Source organism: Gasterosteus aculeatus, chromosome 2, assembly GCF_964276395.1.
Source record: "Gasterosteus aculeatus chromosome 2, fGasAcu3.hap1.1, whole genome shotgun sequence".
In the NCBI taxonomy this organism is placed as follows: Eukaryota; Metazoa; Chordata; class Actinopteri; order Perciformes; family Gasterosteidae; genus Gasterosteus; species Gasterosteus aculeatus.
The window spans coordinates 13,057,208-13,082,602 of record NC_135689.1 but is presented as its reverse complement, the minus strand read 5'-3'; the positions used below and the strand labels follow the sequence as shown (position 1 = coordinate 13,082,602).

General features: G+C 42.8%; 1 protein-coding gene across 13 annotated transcripts in view; it reads left to right on the top strand.

Moving 5' to 3' along the window:
• Positions 1–25,215, top strand: part of LOC120828992 (band 4.1-like protein 1) — a 32,665-nt gene extending 7,450 nt beyond the window's left edge. Inside the window, exons 2-24 of one of the 13 annotated variants that reach the window (XM_078083629.1) lie at positions 4,328–4,416; positions 4,725–4,874; positions 9,450–9,554; positions 10,516–10,558; positions 10,658–10,733; positions 11,708–11,926; positions 12,037–12,124; positions 12,219–12,371; positions 13,391–13,488; positions 13,977–14,152; positions 14,376–14,644; positions 15,023–15,061; positions 16,186–16,215; positions 16,685–16,840; positions 17,107–18,216; positions 19,375–19,425; positions 19,801–20,202; positions 20,805–21,011; positions 21,094–21,153; positions 21,363–21,443; positions 21,948–22,028; positions 22,394–22,510; positions 22,631–25,215. In XM_078083629.1, the coding sequence (XP_077939755.1) occupies positions 4,345–4,416; positions 4,725–4,874; positions 9,450–9,554; positions 10,516–10,558; positions 10,658–10,733; positions 11,708–11,926; positions 12,037–12,124; positions 12,219–12,371; positions 13,391–13,488; positions 13,977–14,152; positions 14,376–14,644; positions 15,023–15,061; positions 16,186–16,215; positions 16,685–16,840; positions 17,107–18,216; positions 19,375–19,425; positions 19,801–20,202; positions 20,805–21,011; positions 21,094–21,153; positions 21,363–21,443; positions 21,948–22,028; positions 22,394–22,510; positions 22,631–22,636 (3,789 nt within the window). In that variant the 5' untranslated portion in view covers positions 4,328–4,344 and the 3' untranslated portion in view covers positions 22,637–25,215. Of the gene's footprint in view, positions 1–4,327; positions 4,417–4,724; positions 4,875–9,449; positions 9,555–10,515; positions 10,559–10,657; positions 10,734–11,707; positions 11,927–12,036; positions 12,125–12,218; positions 12,372–13,390; positions 13,489–13,976; positions 14,153–14,375; positions 14,645–15,022; positions 15,062–16,185; positions 16,216–16,684; positions 16,841–17,106; positions 18,217–19,374; positions 19,426–19,788; positions 20,203–20,804; positions 21,012–21,093; positions 21,154–21,362; positions 21,444–21,947; positions 22,029–22,393 lie in introns of all 13 variants that reach the window. The other 12 variants (XM_078083624.1, XM_078083645.1, XM_078083621.1 and 9 more) reach the window with 12 other exon arrangements.
• Positions 25,216–25,395: the final 180 nt, after the last annotated feature.

The following is a 25,395-nucleotide window of genomic DNA, read 5'->3' as shown; positions in this document are numbered from 1 at the left end:
GTGCATTATGGGCATCAGTCTGCACTAGCTGATCAGCCATCATGTCAGTTACTGGCAGACAATTTATCTGAGCTTCCTTGCTGCAGACGATGATTGTTTTTCGAGGGGTCACATTGTGTGCATTTTGCTTCCCTTTGTCAAAGAGGCTTTTCAGTGGCCCTGGTTTCAAAACGATGCAGTTGATCCATGCTTGCATCAGGACAGCAGCGGTGCTCAGTAATCATTGTTGTGCATCTGCACGGAATCTGAAAGGCAGAAAGCAGAGAAAATCATCTGCAGAGATATTTACACGGCAAGGTGAGTCCTTAATGAGGCGACTCAATGAGGCAGTGTATGTGCACCCGAATGTGTTCCAAGCAGGCTTAATCTTGCACATATCTGTGTATTATCTTAAAAAATGTTCTCTAGCAGATCTGCTAAACAGCTTATCTTGTATGTTGCCTGCAATGTTCGGTGTTGCTTTTGAATAGGAAACACTTGTTATGGAAACAAAAGTCGATTCATTTTGTTTGAAGATACGATCTGTTCTTTTTGAATGTCGGAGATACCGCACATCATAGACGTTGGATTTATCATCTTTGACAGTAAACATTTGAAACAAAGTGCGATGTGAGGAAATATGTTTGAAATATGGAGGCCAAAACATTGACGGAGAAAAAGTTGACAGATGTCTCTTGTTTAACACAGTTTTGGACCATCTGTACACTCTCACGTTCTTTGACACCGAGCCCAGGAAGAGTAAATGACTGTGAGCACTGGGGGGTTTTGTTATGCAAGTCAAAGACAAACATGGTGACAAAGGCTGAGCCGTTAACCAAGGAAATAAATGTTGTTTCTTATGTCTGTTCAATTGTTCAATTAGGCCGTGTTGCATCGGAAGGTCAAGTTCCTGGCTTCACTCGTGTTACAAACACACACCATTGATACACTGCAAAGCTTTTGCGGCAGCACTCACAGCAGACTAGACTTTTTAGAAAGATGATAGATAGTTCATGTAATGAACGTTGAGACTGTCAATGAAATGATCTACCTCAGTGGTGACTTGTGAGGTGCAATGTAGTCTGACAATCCTCAGACTTAAGTATCGACAACTGACTCAGTCAAGTTATAATTACACCTTCTGCTGAGGACTGTGTGGGCATGAATAGACTAATTTATAACATCTCCCGTTGGCTTTGTTGCAATTTAAGGGCATTTGTGAGCTCCATATTCGACCCGAGCAGACAGTAACTGAAATAAAAACCTGCATGGATTTAGAGAGGAATTATGTATTTATGTCATTGTCACGTACCCCAGTAAAGCTGCTCTAAACAATACGTTACAGTAAAAACATGAAAGGAATGACTTATAGTGACAAACTCATAGATCATTCTTTCATCTCGTTTAGCTGTAGTTAAATGAGTTCTCAGAATCTTTAACAATGTTCATTCAAACAGTGAGAATGAGCTGCTGATTTTCTATCAATATCAAATTGACTTCTGTGTCTTCATGTTTCATGCAATTGGTAGTTTGGGACAGATGCAACGAATTTAATCTCATCAGACACACTCGCTCACAGTTAAAAATAGAGGTAGAAAAGAAGCTGTCTGGGATTATTTTGGTCATATGACTCAAGCCAAGGTTCAAACATTTTGTACAGTTTCACGGTGTTATGATAGGCTTAAAAAATGGACAACCCCCCCACAATTCTAGTCTGACGCCCTGTACATTGTTTTTAAAGCAGCACCCACAAAGACTCTTCCTAACGTTTGCTCTTTGAAGCTCAAGAACCAAAAGGACCCGGAGGACTTAGTGGAGGAAGACCTATAACGGGAGTCTGTTTGATGACAGTGACTGAATGTTGAGTGTGAGCAGCCGCGGCAGCTCATACTTCTTAGTCTCCATCATCTCCCTCACACAGATGATTAGGTGTGCACAGACATGAATTGATGTCAAGCAGGAGTGATAGAATCACAAATTGACCCAAATGAAAGAATTGATCGGCCTCACTGTCGTGTGTGGACAAAGAGGGCCCCGCGGTCTCTGACACGGATCTATCAAGATTCTACTCATGTTTTTTTTTTAATCACTGATAAATTGTTCTGACACCTGCTTCACATCAGGTCTCGATTGGCTGTATGTCAAGGTACAATAATGCACATGGAATTTGAACCATCTTGATTGTGTTCCTTGGTACCAAACAATGTAGGAAATGTAGGGCTCAAGGAAGTTACGGTTATTATATTTTCAATGCAACACTGGAAGCCAATATATAGTCTATACTCACGTCACAGTTTGGTTTCACATCTTTTCTGCCTCTGCACTGCTGCATGTAAGCATTCATCTAAACGTTCTCTTTTCTAACTTTGACATCATTTCACAAACATGAGCTGCATTAGACAGACAGGTTTTGGAAAATATATAAAACTTTCCTCACTTAAACCTGAAACATTACTAAATGATATTGGTGCATATAATATGAGAATATATCTTCTGATATAATGTGTGTTATTACTCATACATCAGATGAATCAAACAACCTCCAGGCTCCAAGTTGTGGAGGAACACAATGTGTGACTGTGACATCTGCAGCCTTACTGGTGCCAGACAGGTCGCCTCTTTGATCCACCTTCCTCATGCAGATCCTGAAAGATGAGACGTGCTGCCGTGTTCCAAACTTTAAAATTAAAAAACTTAACTTAAAAAACACACACATTTAATATGAGCAGGATTTTAGGTTCATACTACAAACACTGCTGTGATTAGCAACTTATTTAGAGCAGTTGATATTTACTCATGTTTACATCAACAATTTAGAGTAGGTTAATATCAATCGGTTTACCTATAAATTGAAAGCTCTTCATAGCTGTTGAGCTATTTTAAATATAATTAGTTGTTATTTAAGTAGGCTTAAACAATATTACAAATGCCTTAGGCTGACACATTTCCTGGAGTTCCCTAAAAATTGTTCCTATATCCTTTAGCGTATACTACTGTCTTGAGGCTGAAACATGTCGATATAAACAATACACTTGAGAAAAGGAAAAACTTACTGGTAATACTGGTTATTGTCACTTTATACTTTTGGCAAGAAAAGAAAGCAAGCATAGAACATTTCACTATCCATTCCCTCTCAAAAATAGTTAAAGAAAGCAAAGATCCTATAAATATTAAAACAAAGTTTAGCTGACATATAAGCGGTATTAAAGCTGTGACCCTGTGCTCGATTCTCAAACTAAAGCTTCAGATTGACTCTCTGATCATTGATTTTTCTTAGCTGTGCCAACTTATCTGAATATCACCTATTCTACCATCCCCAAGGGGGAGGAGTCCAGCTCGAGCATCAGAATGTAAAGGCTCATTCGGATACTATAAGAGCTCTGTCATCAGTCTTCCTCTCCCGCTCCTATTTCCTTTCCCTGGTGTCTCTCTCCTCATAACCTCTGCCTTTAATTTACCGCTACTTATTTCGTCACCTCCCCCCACCTCCTCCCGACCTCTCTCATTCTCTACCTCGGTGTGTCTGCAGTCTTGCGCCATGCTGCAGGGCCCCTCTGACTGAAGTAATTTATGCTATCTACTTTGCTATTGTGAGAGGAGAGCGTCATGAAGCCAGCACTCTTCATGCAGAGTGCTCCTGCGGGAGTCTGTGTGCCAGCACTGACTGAGCCATCCTCTTTCTCTCTTTTAACATCGCTCCATGCATAGTGCAATTACCATGTGTGTGAAGAAGGTACTCAATCTGAATGGGAGTACAGGAAACTTGCAGATATGCACATAGCAGCTGTCAGCTGCAAAGACATGTTGCATGTGTTCTCACGATGCATGTATGTGTTCTGTGGACTTTCTTAGTACAGGAAGACCGTTTAGAAGGAATACTTTGACCACAAAATGATCAAATGTTCATAAATCACTTACCCCATTTTCATTTAAACCTCGTCATTCAAAACACTTCTTAATAAAAGAAATCATGCTAGTGCAGGACTGATATTGTCCTTCCGGGGTCAAATTGTTTTAAATAGTGTGGTCCAAGCAAAGATTCACGTGTATCTGAAATGCAAGCCTGTCTTATGTTGTGTGAGAATTTTCGGATGAACATTTTGATATGGTTATGCTGTAACACGTTGAGAATCAATGAACAAATGATCCTTTCTTTGGGTGAAGTATTCCTTCGAGTGAAGGTTTTATACCCTGTGTACAAATAGTAGAAGGTTTTGCCAGTGTTTCATGAGTCCGATCAGGAATCCATGGATAGACTGCACTCATAGCAGCAGCGAATGCTCAACGGGGTATTTTTGGAGCAGGAAAATAGTTGATGATGACTGAACATGTTTGTGTGTGGTTGCAGGACTGCAATCATTCTCCATGACAACAGAGACGGCTTTGGCCGGGGAACTGAAGAGCCCGATGGAAGGTGACGCCATAAGAACCTATCAGGTGGGAGTGCTGTTAAACTCACAGCAGCTGTAGATCATTTTACTGAGGACTTCCCATCACTCAGAGGCCCTCCGGCATGGTTGATATGCAAGGCAGCGAGCCCCACCGACCTGTGCCAGCAACTTAGCATTTCAGCATCTCCCTCTACATCATGCATTTGATGATTGCCTCACATGATCAAACATTTGGGATTGAAATAGCTTTAGAAGACAAGTATGTAATGCCTGTTGAGACTTAATTAAGACATTAAAAAAAGCTACGGTGTTTTGAAGTTCACACACTTATAAGAAGGATTCTGTCTCTCCAAGGTTCCAGAAGACCAGGGGGACATGGATGATAGCTCAGAGAAGACCCCCAGCAAAGCCTCCAAATCCCCTCAGAAAAGCTCCAAACGGCCAAAGACGGTCCCGGTAAAAGTCACCCTGCTTGACGGATCAGACTACGAGGCTGGAGTTGAGGTACGCTTCTCGTTTTGCATTATCAAACAATAGAGCAGATGGGTGATGAAACCACGTGAAAGAAATGCTTTGATTACGAGTTTCAAGACAACATTGGCCTTCCATTCATTTATATGATTTCTATCAGTAAAAGTAACATTAAGTCTTTTGGTGAGTTATAGGACAAGCTGGGCATCACTCAGACAATCATGGAGGTTTTGACCAAAACAACAGGTGATAGAATAGAAATGACTGACTTCCTTGTCCAACTTTGACTTGCAGTACTCGCTGCGCGTTTGGGCCTAACAACACCCCCGAACTGTTACATTATTGGACGATAGAGCATTAAAACGCTGGCTGCTTCTCCAAACTACAAAAGGCACACCGGCTTACCGACCGACTTGACTCAGCATACCACAATACAGCTCAGTGGGATTTCGCCTCCTTCTGTAACACCCGCTACTGGAAATGCAGCACGCAGCACGAAAGACGAGCACTGCATTGTGGGGGATGGAAGTTCTCGGATGAGAAATCCCCGGCTTCCATTAGTCGTGACGGTAGCCTTTTGTGTTTGCAAACACAAATGAGTGTAGCTTTTGGTTTATTTGAATTTCACAGCAGCCCCAATGCTCATGATGGCCGCATAGAATGAATCTGTGTTGAAGTGACTGACAGAGCGAAGGGGTGGGGAAGATGGTGTTTCACAGGGAAAAGGATCTCTTGGCCGGGACTTACAGAGCAGCGGGGAATCACATGGAAGCCGCCAGTGAAACCCCATTGGCTGTTGCTGATGATGGAGCGTTGGTGTGTGACAGGAATGGTCTGTTGGCTCAACCTCATCCATGTCACTATCCCTGTCACGGCTCACTGCGTCTCACGTGACCTCACATATTTTACTTCTGAGCGGAGAAATACATGTGATGAGCGGCGGGCCGAGGCCTCATGCGCGCATTCCTCCTTCAACTCAACCCCTGCGATCTCTTCCTCCGTCCTGATTACGTGCGCGCGCACACACTTCGTCCGTGTCACCCGGGCAACGACACTAAAGATATTGGGCTTCAACAGGAAATCCATACCGTGGACAGATGAGCGCTCTTATGTTCGACCGGGATGAAAATAGAATGGAGGAGGAAAAGATGAAGAAGGTGGGGAAGGAGAAGTAGGAAGATGGAGTGCTTGCTTGTGTGATGTAGTACGTGTGGGACTGTGCACGTCACCGCGTGCGATGGGGAAAAGGAAAGCGGGGACAAATTGATGAATGCGGTGAAATCTTTGCTTTAACGGCAGTCACGATGTCCCCTTAGCGAGCGCGTGCGCTGATGATGAAAACACGGAGAAGCTGCAGCCTAGTATTGATATTAGCCTCACAACAAACACATTGATCGAGCTCAGTGCCTTTGTTCAGTCCTTAACCTAATGCCATACATTAAAGAAAGATCTTGAGCGCCATGCTTACGAACTCCAGCTATTACTTTCCCCCCAAAAACATCTTAAAATGAAACATCTGGCATTTTAATAAAATGCGGGCCATTCTACCAATATTTTAACTAGTTAATCTTTGTCTGAACGGAATTTTCTTCAAAGGACCATGAAATGCTAATGCTCATTTGCTTCTATTGCGGGTAAACCACATAACCGTGTTTCCTTTCTCTTGGAGAGGGATGGCTGTTTGGGGTCTGAGGAGCATCCTGTGCCAAAAATATGTAAGAGCCCAGCTGCTGATGTTAATCAGCTCAAGAAGGGCCTTTTTCAGAGAGATGGAAGTAATAACTTGTACCAGCGTTCGTATAAATTTATTTTAAATGTTTTTTTTCTATTTGTCTAAATTGTAATACAAACTTGTAATAATGGTGACCCAAGCGGAAAAATTTGCCGTTGAAAATTTGCCCTACAAAGCAGCAGTAGCTTCAATCACTCAGTAAAAGTGGGACCACAGATGCGAGCAAAGAATAAATGTATTAAACATACATGTAAGAGTGTGCAACACCTCTACATTTAAACTGTATCCTGGGAGAAAACCACCTATTAATGTGAAGTTCTTGTAGTTTAAGATCAAAACCACGTAAAAGACGTGGGACTGAGCTCGGCCTCCGTAGAGAATGTTGAGAACATCAAAACTTCTTCTCTCATTTAGGAGCACACATCGAACATGTTTCCCTGCAGCATAAAGCTGTTCACTGCAGCCTGCAGACCCGAGGCTGTGAGGCTGCAAGTGGGTGAGCTCTCTAGCTCAAGAGAGATTTTACCTACACTTGCAAACCTCAGAGCGCAACCTGACTGCTGTGAGCAAACAGACTGCTCTGAGCAAACAGACTTTCAAAAAGGAAAATCCAATATATTTCTGAGACTTTCTTTTGAAAGCGAGCCAAACGTTGGTGAACGAGTCATAAAAGCTTTTGATAAAATTACCAGAAGACCTTTGTCTCCAGATTAAATTCTGTGTTAAATGTTAATTTGTGTTTTTTACCACATTCGCCTTGGATGTAATACTTAATGTGGCCAGGGTGAAGTATCCCACAATGTTTACTCATCAGAAGGAGAGATGCCCTGGGAATAACAGTTTTCAGATGTATTTTGTGTCTTTGGAGGAAGCATTCTGATTTCTGAAACAAAATAACGGCAGTGATGTAATCAGGGTGGTCAGGCTTCAAATTTATGATAAAAAACATGTAATAAAAAGCTTTGTTTGGGATTTAAAATACATAGCCGTTAATCAGTATGACCAATGAAAGATGATATTCAATATAGGGACCAGCCTTTTGGGAAATTTCGTATAACTTGACTCCTGATGCTTTGTCTTCATCAGACAAGTTTCATTTTGTGGGAGTACCGTTCTAAATCTCCATTGTTCTGTGTTGCGATTGTTTATCATTTGTTTCACTTTCAATAACCTTATAATAACACAAATTACTGTAACTGAGAAGGCCGTTGAATAATGAAGACCCCACCGGCTCAGCCTAACAAAACCAAAAAAGTCTTTAGTTATTGGATGGCCAAGTTTATCAAAGTCTATCGCTCTGCCTGCATTATTTAAAGCGACTTTGTTCAACTGATTTGCCTTCCCCGCCGCCGGCCACTGACCGACTCACGCGTACACGCTGTCTCTTGTAACCCTCTGGTAATAAATAAAATGGTAAATAATAAAATGTGAAATCTCTTGCTAGCTGTCACAACATAAATATCCGGGTCGGATAGGTCACTTCCTGTCATGGACCGCAATCCCACTCGGCAGTGACAGCTACGGCAACAGAATCGGCCACATTTCTTTATTAATAAATACACCACGGTAACAGCTGGACTGACTGACTGTTGTTGTTTTCCACACACATTTGGCTCCGTAGGTGAATTTGAAATCTTTGGGTCAAGTGAGAATTTAAGTAAGGAACTTAGGTTGGGAAAACCTCAAGCGAGGGTTACACTCTCCTCATCTCGTTTGCATGGGCGAGGCGATCAGCCAAATGGATTTCTAGGATTACACCAAATGGCTCCTAACACAATCACCCTACAGAACCAGCTAAATGAATGTGATTGGAGCCAATTGGACTGACAACGAAATATCATCACCAGCTCCATGTGGGAACTGGTCGCTACGCTTCGGGGGACCACCTGAGGTGTGCGTTACAATTCATTTTTGTAAGAAAATCAAATGTGCCGTTCCCCCGCCTAACAACGCCTGAATCAGCCCTCGCCTATTAAACGGCATAATTCTCTCTCTGCTTCCCCCGTGGCAACCCCAGTGCAGCAGGATACACTTTGTTATTCATTTCATTGAAAGACCGTTCACTTCCTCTGGTAAATTAACAAGCCTATCTTAAATATTTAGAAGGTTGCTTGATGGTACGGCTGGCTTCTCCTCCAAGAGCTGAACAAAGCCATGCGGTGGCCTTGTAGTAAGTGAGAGGGCGCGCACACACACACACACACACACACACACACACACACACACACACAGAAGGGCCCTATTACTTCTGTTTCCATGGTAACAGCTGCTTGGTTGCTTTGTCGCCATAGGAGCCAGGTTTCCCCAGGAGATGAATCTGTCATGTGTGCTCCTCTGTGTGTGTGTGTGTGTGTGTGTGGCGAGAGCATTTGGCCAAGGTCCATTGGTGCATCTCACGGAGACGTTGCTCTCAGCCCCAAATGGCTGGATGGAAAATAGGTGTGGTCTGCTGAAGCATCACAGATGCAAGATGCATTTCCTCCCCTTATATAGACATGCGACTAGCATAGCTCCTCCTGCTCGACGGGCTGGAGGAGCGGCTGGAAGCGCTCGCAGACCGTATTTGGGATGTTTTTTTTTCAAACCTTTATATTATGAAATATAACTGAAGAGTTTTAATAGAATAAAAGGCAGCTTTATTTTACTGGATTTTACCACAATTACAAATGAATAATATATAGGTTTAGAATAAACCATTTTACAAAAAAAATACAGGAAATATGAGGCCAGCAGACGCCCTACAGTCTTATACATTGTTAGTGTTATTGTAAATGATGTTCAAACAACCTGAACCTGCACCACATCCCATGCTCTCTCGCTGTGTTTTCTTATATGTTGCTGTTGTGTGTATATGTGTGTGTGTGTGTGTGTGACAGAAATTTGCCAAGGGCCAGACCCTGCTGGACATGGTGTGTGGCCATCTGAACCTGCTGGAGAGGGACTACTTTGGTCTGACTTTCCAGGACACGGATACTGCCAAGGTCAGACTGACACACAGAAACACAAAAACATTCTAACATCCAAACTTTTGAAGTTTGAGGCAATTGCAGCTGCAATTACAAACCAACACAAGCCCAAATTCTGTCCCAAAACAGAAACTATTCTGAACGTATTTGCGTGGAGTCACAACGGTGGCTTATGAAAAACGTCTCACATACACAGCGAAGATGCACATACATGCATACATAACAGGAAGTTCTCCAAAATGTAATGAAATAAAACCCAAAGAATTCCCATCTTTGGTTTACTGGCATAAGTATTTGTTACCTTGTGTTTTTGGATTCATTATTGATCGAAGGTAAGATTTTTTTACTGTGTAACATGGTATAAAGGGACTTTAGACTTTATTTCTGATTATTCTAGTCTGGGCTCAATACTCTTAATTAAGGTCCTTCTGTGGTGAATAGCTTTTTAAAATTTGAGGCCAAATCTATTTGTTGAGATTGAATTTGCCGTATTTCGTTACACCTGCTTCTAATCTTTTTCCTAATTCCTTTTTTTGGTCACTAATTTCAACGCAAATGTCAGGCTGCTTGGCCGAAAGGCCATTATATTTTTCCAGGTGGCATGAAGCTGTGAGTCCCCAGTTGCCCTTTTAACCGTACTTAACAACCCACAATCTGAGAGTGGCGAACATGACCTTTGACCTTTTTCAAAACTTGAGTAGACAGTATGGCCTTTTAAAGATGGTGCACAGGGTCTGCAGTGCAACATGAAAGTTCTGCTGACATTAAGTGTAGGGAGCTGGACTCAACTAACCCCAATATTGATGCTGTCAGCGTTCATCTATTTCCTTGTATTATATTTATATTTGGCTTTCAACAAGGGAACGTGTTTAAAAAGAGATGAACGACTTGTGATTTAAAGTTCTTAAAGGGTCAAAATGTATAATTTCGCTGATGTTGATTGTCTTCAAGGGGATTGTCTCTCTTTCTTTATCAGCACTGGTTGGATCCCTCAAAAGAGATTAAGAAGCAAATTCGGGGTAAGCAAACGCACACACACACACACACACACACACACACACACACAGACACTCATCCATACACACTAAAAAACAACCTTTCCGGTGATCTGTCTACAGTTGGTTCCTGGATCTTCGGATTCTCTGTCAAGTTCTACCCCCCGGACCCGTCTGTGCTCATTGAAGACATCACAAGGTGAAAAAACAACAACAACATCAACACAGCTCACAATTACCAGGAGCTAATGAGTTGAATTGTATTGAGAATATTTTTGTTTCGGTAGAGAGAGAGAGAGAGAGAGAGAGAGAGAGAGAGAGAGAAAGCGAGAAAGATCCAGAACAGTGACTCAAATTAGCCGAGGTGACACCTAGTAGAGGCGACAGCCAGTGGCCTCGACAGCACTCCCTGTCCCTCAAAGCTGTCACGCCCTTAGTCGTGCATAACTTTGAGCCTCAATATAATCTAATCGGGTTAGTTGTGTACAAATTCAACCCCCACACAGTTTTTATGAACTTGGAACTTGAACATATTTGTTTCTCCTGGAAACGTTTAACATCAGGATCTATTGGGATTGATTTGCTTTTGGTGCCGTCCTTAAGTGGCAATTTTAATGAGCTGCAGTCCTTGGCCCTTCGCTTTGGCTTTATTTCTCAGCCTCGGAGGTTCCTGCGTTAGTCAGGATTACCTCTTGGTGAGTAGATGCACATAGGAAGGACATGCGCAGAATTGGGTACCATCATTTTACACAAAGATAGGCCATTCCATATACGTCTAATTTCTATTTTCAAGCAGTTATCATTCCCAACACGTCAGATCACACAGGTTAGTCCTTGCCTTTAACACAGACGGTCATTTAACAATACTGATTATATTTCTCTCTATGAAACTATTGTTTCATAGAAGCTGTTGATAAAAACTGTTGTTTCATAGAGACAATAATAAATACACCCTTTATTGTAGGACAGGCCAAGATGTAGATAAATTGGTTCAGGTGCCAGATCATCCATCTGATTAATTCAAAGGATACTGACTCAATCATGAGGCTGATGCTACAAGAATAGCTGATATTTTTTTAAATGAAACAGTCCTCGACCGAGCACAATTTTGATTTGTTGTCATGAAATAAGACATTTCACCAGCATTTGTGCCCCCCCCCCCCACTGCTTTAGGTACTACCTGTGCTTGCAGCTGAGGGACGACATCCTCTCTGGTCGTCTGCCCTGCTCATTCGTCACGCACGCCCTCCTGGGCTCCTACACCGTCCAGGCCGAGCTGGGAGACTACGAGGCGGAGGACCACGGCCCGGACTACGTCAGCGACTTCCGCTTTGCACCCAACCAGACACACGAGCTGGAGGAGAGAGTGATGGAGTTGCACCGGAACTACAGGTTTGAGAAACTGCGACTCCATTAGTGTAATTGAAGGCCATGGATATTATAGCAAACGCTGGTGCTGGTTTAAATTCAATGAAGTAATTGTTGTTTATTATGTGTCGTAGGGGAATGAGTCCAGCAGAGGCAGAGGTGAACTTCCTTGAAAATGCCAAGAAGCTCTCAATGTACGGAGTTGACCTTCATCACGCTAAGGTACAGATTACAGGTACAGATTTATCCCAGACCCTTCTTCTGGCAGCACACTTTGGTCTGAGGTTTGTCTGTGCTCAATGCCCGTGTCAACCAGGATTCAGAGGGAATTGATATAATGCTCGGAGTGAGCGCCAACGGTCTGCTCATCTACCGAGACCGCCTCAGGATTAACCGATTCGCATGGCCCAAAATCCTCAAGATCTCTTACAAGAGAAGCAACTTCTACATCAAGATCCGCCCAGGAGAGGTAAATCAAATATCTTATTGACCTTTGTTTTGCTCCATGCTGAGCGTTAGCTGTCAGCATTTTCCCACGACGGGCTTTCTGAAAGAACAGAGGCAACTGGAATGAGGGATTATTTTTGAAAGAACTATCTCGGCATTTATATTTCATGGTTTCGCCGTTGTTCAAATGACATCATTGTTCCTCTTGACTTGCCCCAAACAGCTACATAATTTCATGGTTTGATAAAAATGTTACTTCGGAGATTTATCTGCAGAAAACCATGTGACTAGTGTCAAAGAGATTATTTATAGCCCTCGCAGATTCTGTTCTCAAAGATCAGGCTGATAGGTCCTGTTTTTGTTCTTCTCTTCCTTCTCTCTTTTCCGCTATGGTGTATTAGCGAGTCAAGAGGATTTACACTTCCATCAAGGACTTTACTCGCAAATGTTGGAACCACATTACGCTCGCTCTGGTTTTCAACGCCTTAAATTATTATAATTTGCTGAGTTTTTTCCTTTATTGTTTGGCCTTGGGGGTATCTGGAGTGTGTTTTGCATTCACTGTTGGAATTGACATCTTTATAGCAAACAGCAGGGCCATTCTGTGCACATTATGTTCTGCAGATCTATCCTCTTAAATCAGCTGTCCATTCAAATCCCCCTGCAGGGTTTTTATTGGGTTCTGAAATACTTCATTCTAAACTGTCCCCACAGATTGTTTTTTGAATGGACTAGTTTTTCTATTTAAAGACCTGTTATATTGCTAATAACCTATTGATTAGAATGCATCTCCATCTGCTCACACTGCTACACAGCTGATGGAGTGATTTCACGAGCAGCTAATTTGTAGGTTGATGAGAGTCCTTAGAAATACTAAGAGTAGACAGAAAAATACCATTGATTTGTCCATTGCTGCAGAGTAAACACAATTCACCCTGCCACCATCCCTCCATCTTTCCCCTCACTTGCTCCCTCCACTGCCCCTTTCCTTCTTAACCCACCTCCTCCACCACAACATCACTCCTTTCCCTCACTGCTCAGTATGAACAGTTTGAGAGCACCATAGGCTTCAAACTGCCAAACCATCGGGCCTCGAAGCGATTGTGGAAGGTCTGCATTGAGCACCACACCTTCTTCAGGTAGGACCTGATAGTCAGACACACGTTCTCTGCACCCCAGTTATTGCACCCTGCATGAATGGTCACAATTTTGAGTTCTGTTTGTACTAAATATTAATTTTTTACAGGTCCAACAGATCTGTAGAATTTCATGTATGGAACATACATTACATGTAACTTTAAATGAATGGGAAGATTGCTTTTCTGTGCTATTAATTATGTTAGGACACACTAATTAATTATCAGCTGAACCATGTCCAATTTTTCTCCTGGCAAGCACTTAGATTCAATATTTACAAATCGATTATTTCCTTTATTAGAGTTTGGTGCTGGTTTTGGGATTTAGTTTGCTTTGGGAAGAGCCCAACTACAAGATCTCTGTCTCTATTCTTCCTAGATTAACAACCAAAACACAGCATGTAGTTCTTCTCAGGACATTACTACCAGTAATAGTGTAATTAGGACACAAGGGGCAGAATCTGTTTCACATACTCTGAAACTTCCCGTAGGTTGGTTTCCCCGGAGCCGCCTCCCAAGGGCTTCCTGGTGATTGGCTCCAAGTTCCGCTACAGCGGGAGGACCCAAGCCCAGACCAGACAGGCCAGCGCTCTGATTGACCGGCCCGCCCCACAGTTCGACCGCTCCGTTAGCAAGAGATACATGCTGCCCCGAAGCATTGATGGAGGTAAGAACCCTGATGGTGTTCACTTCCCGCACACATGCCGTTTATTCCCTGAATTGTATAGTGAGACATAAACAGATGTGAAGGCATCTTTCAACTCGTGTAACGTATCAGACGGCAGCCCGTTTTATGGCCCGACACTGACTGCACCGTAGATTATGTCATGTGAAAGCTTCATCGCATGAGTGCAGGTGATTGATGTGTCCCTCCCATTGCACTTCACCAGCCTCGGCTCTGGGCTACAGTATGGATCAGCTGTCCCACCGGAGCTCCAGTGAACGCACTCAGTTCATGTCCAGAGAAGACCTGGACCAGGAGGGCAGCCTGGACCTGGACCACGATCAGTACCATTACCAGGACCAAGACCAGGAGCAAGACCAGGACCAGTACCCAGAGCTGGACCTGGAGCAGCATGATGGTCAGAACCAAGATCAGGTTCAGAGGCAAACTTGGGGGTCCCACATTTCAACCACCACCAAGACTTTGGAGCTCAAGGTACAAGGATACAGTACATTAATAAACGTACAGCGTTTACAAGTAAATTAAATGAAAACTCATGTGTTCTCCAATGAGTTGACTCACAAAACTACAAGGCTTTGGAAGAACTCTGAAAAATCTCTTTAGCTTCTGACTAACGCTCCTCATCTTTCTCTTACATTCCTTTTCACTGAAGTGTGGAATCAATATCCTTACTTTTTTCCCTCGGCCCAATTTCCTCTATTTTCTGCTCCTCTCAGTATGACTTTGCTCTCCATTTCTTCAGCAGCTTCACCAACACCTAACTTGACTTCTGTTGATATTTATTTTAACCCAGAATCCTGCTTCTAACACATCTTCTCTTCCCTCTGCTCTCCTCCTCTTCCTCTCGTGCAGGGTGAGGAGGAAGGCTCGCCTATAGACTCAAAACCAGAGGTATTTTGACCTTTGATCTTAGTGTCTGAGGTTTTGGTGGTTGTAGTTGTCATGCACGTGTACGCTGTGGTTGTTAAACACAAAAAACATTTCTCTCGTTGGTTTGTCTCTGGAGGAAATTCGATTGTTTTTGTCCTGATTACGATGATTCCTCTGAGTAAAATCCACGAAAACTGCTTCAAGCTATTATTAAATGGAAATGAAATAGTTTAAAATGGAATTATTGAGATTATCTCTTTTCTGCCCTCTGGAAAAATATTTTCTGCATAGACATTAAGATTCCATCCAGAGTGAGTGAAGCGGTAGGAAAAAAACATTTGCCAACACATCTTTAACAGTGTCCCTGTGTGAAATTACAAGGACTGATTGCCATTTGCAGGATAAACAGATGGCCCTCAAGCACTGTGGATTTTTCAATGAAATAGTGTTCTTCCGAGTTGGCATCTTGGCTGAAATCTCCTGTGAATTCAGCTTAGATGTGTAAAGTCTCATTATCATGGGAGCTCAGTTCACAGACAGATTATTATCCGTCTGTGGTCAACTACGATAGAAACATAAAGAGAGAATTGGCGGACGCTGAGTCAGCGTTACTTCCCTTCTGTAGGGTGAATGGATTCCCAGTCAAACATGCAAACGCATGTTTAAATCTAAATTGTAATTTATTTAGTTTAATTTAATACATTTGTACTAAATCGCAAAAAAATAACTATTCCCCATTTGTTATTTATTAAATATTTTATTCAAAAGTGGCCTTATAATGTAAATTGCACGTTTATTATTTGATATAACTGATAATCTCCCTCTACAAACACTTATGCTCAGTCAAAATTGGACTGCATTAGTAATCGATTGGCTGACACTGGAATGGATTGTACCTGCTCCTGGGCATATCACACAATGGCTAAATAGTCTTCATAGCTAAGAAGCCCTGGTGGTGTCCAGTGTTCGTCTGCTGTCTGGCCGCTCGCCTTTTCGACTCACCTGCAGCACTTTACCTCTTTGTCTCTGCACGCATCTGCCCCCCCCCCTCCCCTTCCCTCCCCGAACCCCCATTTCCCACCTCCTGCTTTGCTCAAACACCCTTCACTCCATCTCGCTTGCCTCACCTCGGATTTGGCCACAAGGATATGGCCACCCATCGGCCCAAACAGGAGGTACTGCTTGTCCCCTTTTTTTCGGCATGTGCTGTGTGTGTCCCTCACCGGGAGTTTTCTTATCCATTGTCAATGGCATCAGCAATGGAGCGCACAAAGTTGTTCGGTGAACCTCTGCCTTGGTGGTTTTGCATCTCAGTTTCAAATTTTCTACACAGAATTTTCAATTTAAGAATTTGTATTATTATATCATCTTTCCATCCTTTGATCAGTGAATAATTACCACAAGTCTTCCAAAGACTTCCAAAATGCTAGGTGTTGAGTATACTAGAGTATGGTCTGTGGGTACAATGATGAGACTTGTTGTATTTAAAGTAAGAAACATGACGTCAAACAATAGGTGAAAGACTCTAATTCATCCTACATCACATTTACAAAATATAAAACACAAACAAACTAAAATCCACGTTTAGATCACCTTTAGAAATATTACCGTGTGTTCCCGATGTGCCCTTCACTGTGTAAGCAGCAATTCTTGGATAAGCCAGACGATGTTCTTCAGAAGCACCAGGCCAGCATCAACGAGCTGAAGAGGGCTTTGAGGCAGCCTAACAGCAAGATGGCCCAGAGGGAGAAACGCCTCTCCTCAGCTACTCCTCCTGGAGGAACCCCCGAGCGCAAACCAGTAAGAAATTCTAATTAAAAGTTATAATACCCACCATCATCCAATTCCATCATATTAACATTTTCTAAATGCAATGTGTTTGTCAGTTCTCTCCATTCTCTGTCAGAAACATTGAGCCAAAACAAAGAAAGCATCTTGAAATGCGTGAAAGTTTGAGGCCCCCCAAGTTAATCACCGATCATCTTCACTAATCACTTAAAGTAATTTTACGAGTAAACAATGATATTAGCTATGCTAATGCAACTGTCTACTCTATGTCAACATAGGCGACCGGTGATGGCAAATTGATTGACAAGCAGGATGCTTATGAAGGAGAAGTGAATGCTTGCCCAAAAGTGGAAAAGAGTCAGCCCACTTCTTTGGGTAGAGACATGTTGACCGTGACACCTTGGACCGAAGCGAAGGCAAACAACTGTCAAAGTACCAGGGACTCTGTAAAAAGTTGTCCCGGAACATCTCCGAAACAAGAAACCGACTTTAGAGCCAAAGGAATAATGAATCCGAACAAAGGGGACGACGCCTTAGCAACAAATGGGAATCGTGATTCGATATTCGCCAAGAATGCCATTCAGGAAAATGGATATGGATCTCCACATGACAAACGGGGGAGTGAACCCATCAGCAGCAATACGAAGCACTGTCAATGTGAGCGCAACGTCCACCGAGAGAGGCCGGAGGACTTTGAAACTCCGGGGAGTCGGGCTGTGGATTGTCTCCCGAAAGGCGACCAAGGCGATATTGAGAGCGATGCGAGCCGCTGTGAGACTTTGAAAAAAATAGCCGCGAGCCCGTTGGGAGCCCAAGATTGCAATAAAACCAGGAACTCTCACTCAGAAGTCCCCAAAATAGTTCCTCTCAAGCCACAGAGATCAAAGAAGTATTTGAATAACGAGAACTCGGGCGTTGGAAGCGATCAAAGTCGGTCTGACGGAGGCGTCTTTGGTGCGGCTGGCGATGCGCAGATGACAGAACCCAGAGATGAGTCCTGTGAGGCAGGAAGGAGAGTGGACGATAAGGCCGCACTGCACTCTGCTGCAGATGAAAAAAACACGGCCTCCAAACACCTCAGCGAAGCCGCGACGTCTTACCAGCATCCAACTCTGCTTAATCTGCAGATTAAGAACGAGTTGTTTGGACAACAGGAGCTTAGAGACTGCAGAGGGACGACAGGGTGGACAAGGGGAGGACGCGAAGAGCATTTTCAAAACAACTCTGAGTGCAAAGAGAATTTCCTCTCTAGCTCCAAATGTCCAACTGCTCCTCCTCGAACTCTCCCGCTGAAAACGCAATGGTCCCGAGACAGACAGAGTAACGTGGACAGCAGCCACATCCACTACAGGACGCCCGGCCAAGAAACAGCCAGGTGGAAGCAAGCGGTAAACCCATCTGAGCCCCCTAAACTGTGTGTCAATCATGGGAAAGTAAAGCATTGCATGAGCTTCAGGCGATGTCGTGCAAACCTTGTTTTTACCATCTAAAAACAAAAACACACAAAAAAATCACACATTCTTCAGAACCCATGTGGCTGTGAAAGCAAAGGTCCACGTTCCTTGGCATCGCATCATTGATCGACTCAGTTCAAGCCCATGGCCCTGAAAGCATTGTGCTTTCCCTCGTTCCCCTTCACAAAGCATAACATCTGCTTGGTCATTTGAGAATGCCGCGGGCCTTTAAGCAAAGTTCCCCGTGCTTCAGCTGTCACCTTTACCCCGCCTTAACTTACCGCGTTCAAACCTGGTCTTTCCTTTTCGAAAACCCTCGTTCCGCCATTTTTCTCCGGAAAACAATTTCTTAAATCCTTTTAGTGAATGGCTGTGAAGGACATTTAAAACAAAATGCTTTGCCGTGGCGACGAGTTGGCGGCAGCAGAAAATGAAAAGAGGCGATTAGATGTCAAGAAAAGCGGCAGAGCTGCCTAACCTCTTCAGGGCTGAGGCATTCATATGCAGCATTTCAGATTATGGATACCTCTTTCCTGAAAGGGATTTGGAAAGATCTAACCGTTCAGTGCATGGCATCACCATTGCACTTGTGCTCATTTCTTATGACGTCAACCTGTGAAGTATTCCCTGTGTGCATGCTTTGCGACATCAGCTGTAAGCTTCGCAACCTCTGGGAATTCTTGTATTTGCGTCTGCAGTGTAGTGTGTAGTGTAGTGTGGCATAAAATGTAGTGTAGTGTGGCATAAGCCACACTACACTACATTTTTATACAATAATGCAGAGAACAATGCCCAGCAGAAAAGGGATTAGCTTAAAAGTTGTGAACATTGCAAACATATTTTCTCTAAATATGACAAATAATGCTCTGTGTTGTGATACAATCAGAACATGACGTTAATGCCGAGACAAACAAAGGTTCTGTTTCAGCTCTCTCCCTTTCTGATGCAATAACGCTCTTTTGCTGGAGTACATCTAGACTCCAGCCAAAGAGTATTTAGCGTGTAGTGGTATCATGGTTCGTTGTGTTAAATTCTATTGATTATTATTCGTCTCATGTTAAAGTTCATGTTCCCCTTTGTTTTCTTCTCTAGGATACTCCTCCCACACCTGCTATTCATGAAGAACCTTTCAACGAAGCTTCAGTGAGTCTCGTATTAGTCGTTCCTCCCATTATTACTTTAATGTATTAGTAATACATGTTCTTGGATTTGTATTATATTCATTACTTTGTGTTAATACACAAAATGAGGAATTTATGGCACTACTTATCCGAGGCACATTTTTAACGAGTGACTTTTTAAATTAAAGGTGAAATCACAAGAGCACAATTAAAGACACACAATTACTAAAGTTACACAATAACCAAATCAAATCCAGAATGTATTATTTAGTGATTATTGGACAAGAATCTGCTGAGAAAGACACCAATGCTTTTACTTTTGTCAGGAGCTCATATTCTTTGGTTGTATAAGTAGATATAGTTTATATGGTCTGATGTTCTGAAGTCTTCTCTGCAGAGGGAACCGTGGGAGAGACGTCTTGGCTCCGTCTCCGAGGATGACCAGGACCACGAGATCCTGTACCTGAAGGAGACCCACCTGGGCATCGAGCGCAAATGTTCCAGCATCACCGTCAGCTCCACGTCCAGCTTGGAGGCCGAAGTCGATTTCACCGTCCTCACGGACCTGCACTCGGGCATGGAGGAGTTCTCCAGAGGCATGACGGAGCTCGGGGAGAGGGACGCGTCTCCTGATGTGGGACTGTGCTTCAGCATGGACTTCCTCCAGCAGCAGGTCCCCTCCGAACCATCTCCTCCACCGCTGTCCGCCCCCTTGTCCAGAGGAGCCAGCAGCAGCCCGCCGGCCAAACTCATCCAGGCCGAAGGAGTCCGACCGGAGGTCAAACGACCCGATGTGCAGGTAGACCCAAGTTTTCATATCAAGTGGCTCCTCCTAATTCGGCTTGATTTGTTCAGGCAGGTACGAAGAACCGTGCTATTTTTAGGTGCCTAAAAATACGAGCCCTCTTTTCAAGTTCAGTTATGTTTGGGTGTCAACACGAACCATCCCGAAATGGCAACAAACCATGAAAGTGTTTCTAAGAAGAAGCATATGAGAACCAAATGAAGGAAGCAGAAAACAACGGTTGCCGGCTCACGTGGACTGTGGATGAATTTTTGTTTAAGAGCTTGTTTTTCTACGACTGTTTTCATGTTTTCATGTTTTTTCATGTTTTTGTCACAAATCTTTAGGCTATAACATAAAGCGTAGAAATGTTCTTTGAATATATTTTATAAGGCTTTAAATGAAATCTAGAGCAGACAGAGGAAACAGTCATTTGCTGTCATTTTACCGAGCACTGAAGGGTATTAAAGAAACACCTCCATATTTCTCATCCCTGCTTTTCTTTCTTTCTTCTTTCGTCATTTGAATAGATAAAATACCTCTTAAGTGCAGAGATAAAACATAAATCGTTCATCCTGTTTAATATTACAGTCACATGACACGTCTGTGTCTTTAAGCCCGTAGTCCCTAAAAAACCAAAGAGGTCAGTGGCGGTGTCCTCGTCAGTGGACAGAGAGGCCGGCCGTGTCTCTGCTGTGACGCCGCTGAGCCGGGAGGCCAGCGACGTCGCGCCCACACCGGCAGCGAGGAAGACGGACGTGAGAACAGAGACTCAGCCCAACGGATCGGAGGTCACCACAACCATCGTGGAGTTCACAGATCAGGTTGGATTAACATTGACGTCAAATTATTAACGTTGCTGTTACGACCCAACCGCGAGTCACACAGTGAATTTGTCTGTTTCAGGATCACAGTATCACCGGCCTGAGTGATGTTTCATATTCCTCCAGACAGAGTGTGTCCCCTGTGAGTACAAACAGAGGGGTCGCTACCATTTTAACTCAACCTCCTGCACACTCTCCTGGGTGTAAACCTACTTACCGGACAAAGACCAAAATAAATACATTTCTGAATCCAAGCCTGACTGGATTTCCTGAAATATCAAAACATAATGACTTCTAATCGGTGATGACTTGATTTGTTCTCTAATGCTGCCGGCCGTGCTTCTTCCTCAGGTGCATATTGGAAGAGAGGCGTCACGGTCGCCCATCCTCATCACTGAAAATGTTACCTCGGCAACCACTCACGTCTCCAAGGTAGGAAAGCTTAAAGGGTAACTAGGTCCATTTTTAGAAGTCATACATGATTGATTTTGTCAAGAGCGCCAAAACAGAGACCAAGTCAAGTCAAGGACCGGAGTTCATTGAGATCAACACAAGACCAGGACTTTGTCGGGTTGAGACTAAGACCAGACCAGTGCGGGTCCATAACTCCATGACACATATCTGATGAAATGGGGAACAAATGGGGCTAGGTTACTCAAAGAGAAATTCCCTTTATTACATGTTTTGTTTTAGAAAGACAATAACAAATATCATAGAATGAATGTAATTTGGTCAAACAGACAAAACAAATATTCCTTTCCATAAAATCAGCTTTCTCTTCATTTGTCTCTGGTTGAGCTCCATACTTGATGACACAAGATGGACTTTGCTGGTTTCTTGCATAGACATTAGCTCATGTCCATCATCAACGTCTGAATACAGTTAAATAGCTCTGCTTTGAAGCCGATTAAAAAGAGAAGCCATTGTGTGTGTTAGACGGTGAAAGGAGGATATTCAGAGACCAGGATTGAGAAGAGGATCATAATCACAGGAGACGATGACGTTGACCAGGAACAGGTGAGCTGAAACTATCTGTCAAAAACAGTCAAAAACGAGCATCCATGTCGCTGTTTGTTATCTTTGGGCGTTTTAGTTTTTGGAATATTGGTATTGAAAGCCTGTTTTCAACCTAATATCGAGTTAAACCAAATACATCTATTTAACAATAATATTACAATTTAATATATTACAATAGTACATAAAAAAAGATCCTCACATTTGAAAGGAGGGAACAAGGCAATATTTGGCATTTATTCACTATTCTTCTATTTGGGAACGGATACATAGTAAATCATTTTTTTTCCCAAAATTTGGTTTTGGTTGAATCTCACATCTATTCTATTATTTAAAATCGGAAGAAAACTATGACTTTTTCCACACAGGCTCTGGCTATTGCGATACAGGAAGCCAAGCAGCAGCATCCAGACATGCAGGTGACGAAGGCAGTGGTTGTCAGGGAAACGGAATCGTCCGCTGAGGATCGACACAGCGTTTCAGAGGTACGGTGCCATCTTGACTCCAAACGATAATATCTAGCCAGGAGGCCTCAGGTTGGCCCCAGCACCCTCCCTTTGAGATTAAAGGATTCAATGTTGACTGTCTTCTTTCTTCACCGGCAGTCCTGATTTCTTGGGATGAGAGCCCCCTCGTTTGGACTGAAAGTGTCAGTGCCCGACCTGAATTCGCTACATGCAACCCCTACACCATAGAGTCTGTACCATAGACTACTGCCGGTGTAATGACACGTTCACAAACAAACAAACAAACCTTTTATTGTCATTGAAGCATTTCACTATTTGAAACCATACCTTTTTAGAAGAGTGATTTGGCGGTCATGCTGGAAAAACAAAAAAGAAATCCCTGATTGGTCAACAGTATGCCACCAGACCTCCAAACGTCTTGGACAATTGAACAGATTGGATCCGAATACAACTCATTTTTCTGCACGGCCTCACAAACACTGTGGAATAATGCAAGACCTTGTGCAGCGCTGGTACCCGTCTCATGAAGAAAGTATTATTTGGAAACGGAAAAAAAAAATGGTCATGCACTTAGGAGTGTCATTTACATGTCTGTGCAGCTGTACTGAATAACAAAAAAAGAATATAAGATTCCTGTTGTGATTGCTGGAAAAAAAGAAACGCTGAAAAAAACCTACTGTGTGTGTGTGTGTGTGTGTGTGTGTGTGTGTGTGTAATTACTCTTGATGAGACAATATAATCCATTACATGTAACCCTTGCGGCAGGGTTTAGTGAGAGCAGAGCAAATCCTGCTCTTTTCACTCCTGCACAGCCACAGTAATGAGTTAGCTTTGTCCAACCGTCGTCACACTAATGAGGATCACGTGGAGCCAACGCGGCCCCTTGGTGGCCGGAGCCGGTCTGATCACTATACTTCCTTCTGCCCGTGTCCCCTTAAAACTTCTGTAGAATGTATTTGATGATGATGTGTGAGTTGCCGCATAATGATGGACGTTGATTTGACTTTTTGAGACTTTTTCCATTACGTGTCTGGACTTTAGAAGCTGTTAATACGCACAGTGTACCAGTTGTATTTATTCAAATGATGACGATGTAGTTTCTGAGCATGCTGATGTTTCAGAATGAGCCCAGTTTCTCTCCCTTCTCTCCAGCTTAGAGATATGCTTTCACGGTAAAGCTGGATATAATACCACTCTTGCCATATTGTGTGGTAAATACATAGAGTGGGCTGTTCTTGTTTTACTAATGCAGCAATCCGTTCTGTTCAGTAGCTCACAGAGCGGGTTGCTGCATCAGTAAAACTACAATCTGAGGTAATGTTTGCATGATATTTTTTTGCCTTGTTGGATTGTATTTGAGTGATTTAGATATCAACTCATAGGAAAGATGGATCATGATGATCAAGATATAAAAGGCCGAAATCTTCACATCGGAAGTTGAATCTGATCTTCCAAATGAACCAAAAGGAAATTAGCCTCCTGAAATAAAATGGAGAGTAGTCATAACAAACAGTTAATAATCATACAAAAAGCATACAAGTGATTCAGTTCAGGCTACAGTTCCTTCAATTAATCCTTAAACAGTTTCATTCTGTTCAAGCCACTGGGGTTGCTATGCCTCTTTATTTCACATATCACTCTGCTTTTGATATCACTTCCCTTCTTTCACTAAAACAAAAGCGTATTGGTCTTTGGTGCCGACATTAACTTGTGGTGACTGATATTTTTCAGTGTTATTTATTGTACAATGCAAATTCATCATCTTCCAAAATACTCTGTACAAATGGTATTAGGCATCAGAGACCTTTTTTTTTAACAAAGTACAGTGTTATGAATAAATATTCAGTAGCAGCAGAATATCTGAACTTTTAGTTTTGTGTCCTTTGGTACATGAATGTTAGAGGGTTGCCAAAGGCATGTGGTGTTCCAATTGAGGAAGCAGTTAAATTGTACAAACCCTGATTTTGTATGACAATATTTGTATAAACAAGCTACTTTTAATTACCAGGGAGTCAAATTCAATTGGGTTCCCTTTAATTATGGTGTCTTTAACATTACCTGCAGAATTTCCCTTTCTTTGTGAAAGTAATATTTCATGTGTAAGTAAATATAGGTAGCTTCAAAATTCATGCAGAAAATAAAAACAGTTTAACGCGGTATAACTGTCAAATCAGGTTGATGAGTGTGTTATATGGTATAATTTGCTTTTCTGATGTGTACTTCCCGATGTATCTCACCCTTTGGTCTGAAATCGTTTTTTGAAATGATGATTAGTCGTAGATGTTGGATTCAAACCGGTCGGTGGAAAGCGATACAGCTACAGTATGTACACCTCGATAGTCCTGTTTGGTGGAGTTCAACGATGTGAAGTAGATAACGGCCATGGGCTTGATGTACACCATCCTTTGCACCATTCTTCACTTTACTTTTTACAAACTACCCAAAATCACACTTGATCATCAACCTGTTGGGTCAACGTATCTTCCTCCGTCCAGAAAAGACCAGCCCATGGAAGTCTGACAAGTAGTAAGTAGACTGTGATTGATCAGAGACGTCCTGGTGCCAAAGTGGTTTTGGACGACCTCTGGCTGACCCTTGAACCTTGCCCTCCCCTCCAGCTCCATCTCTTCAGCCGTCCGTCGCTTGGTGCCGTGTCTTTAACGTAGATTGTACTTGCATTCCTACGAAATGAATAAAGAACAGAAAAAATGAGAATTAGATAAGAGGGGGAATCCCTGTTTGATCTCTTGTTTTTATTGCATATGGTGTCCTGTTGGCCCGATGATGAACTGCAGCTGGGTTCGCTCAGGAAAAAGGAATTTATTAACACACTTGAGATGTGAGACGTGTCTCAGCATCACTTTGGCAAATTCATTGCCTAATTCTTAATGGTTGGTGCCACA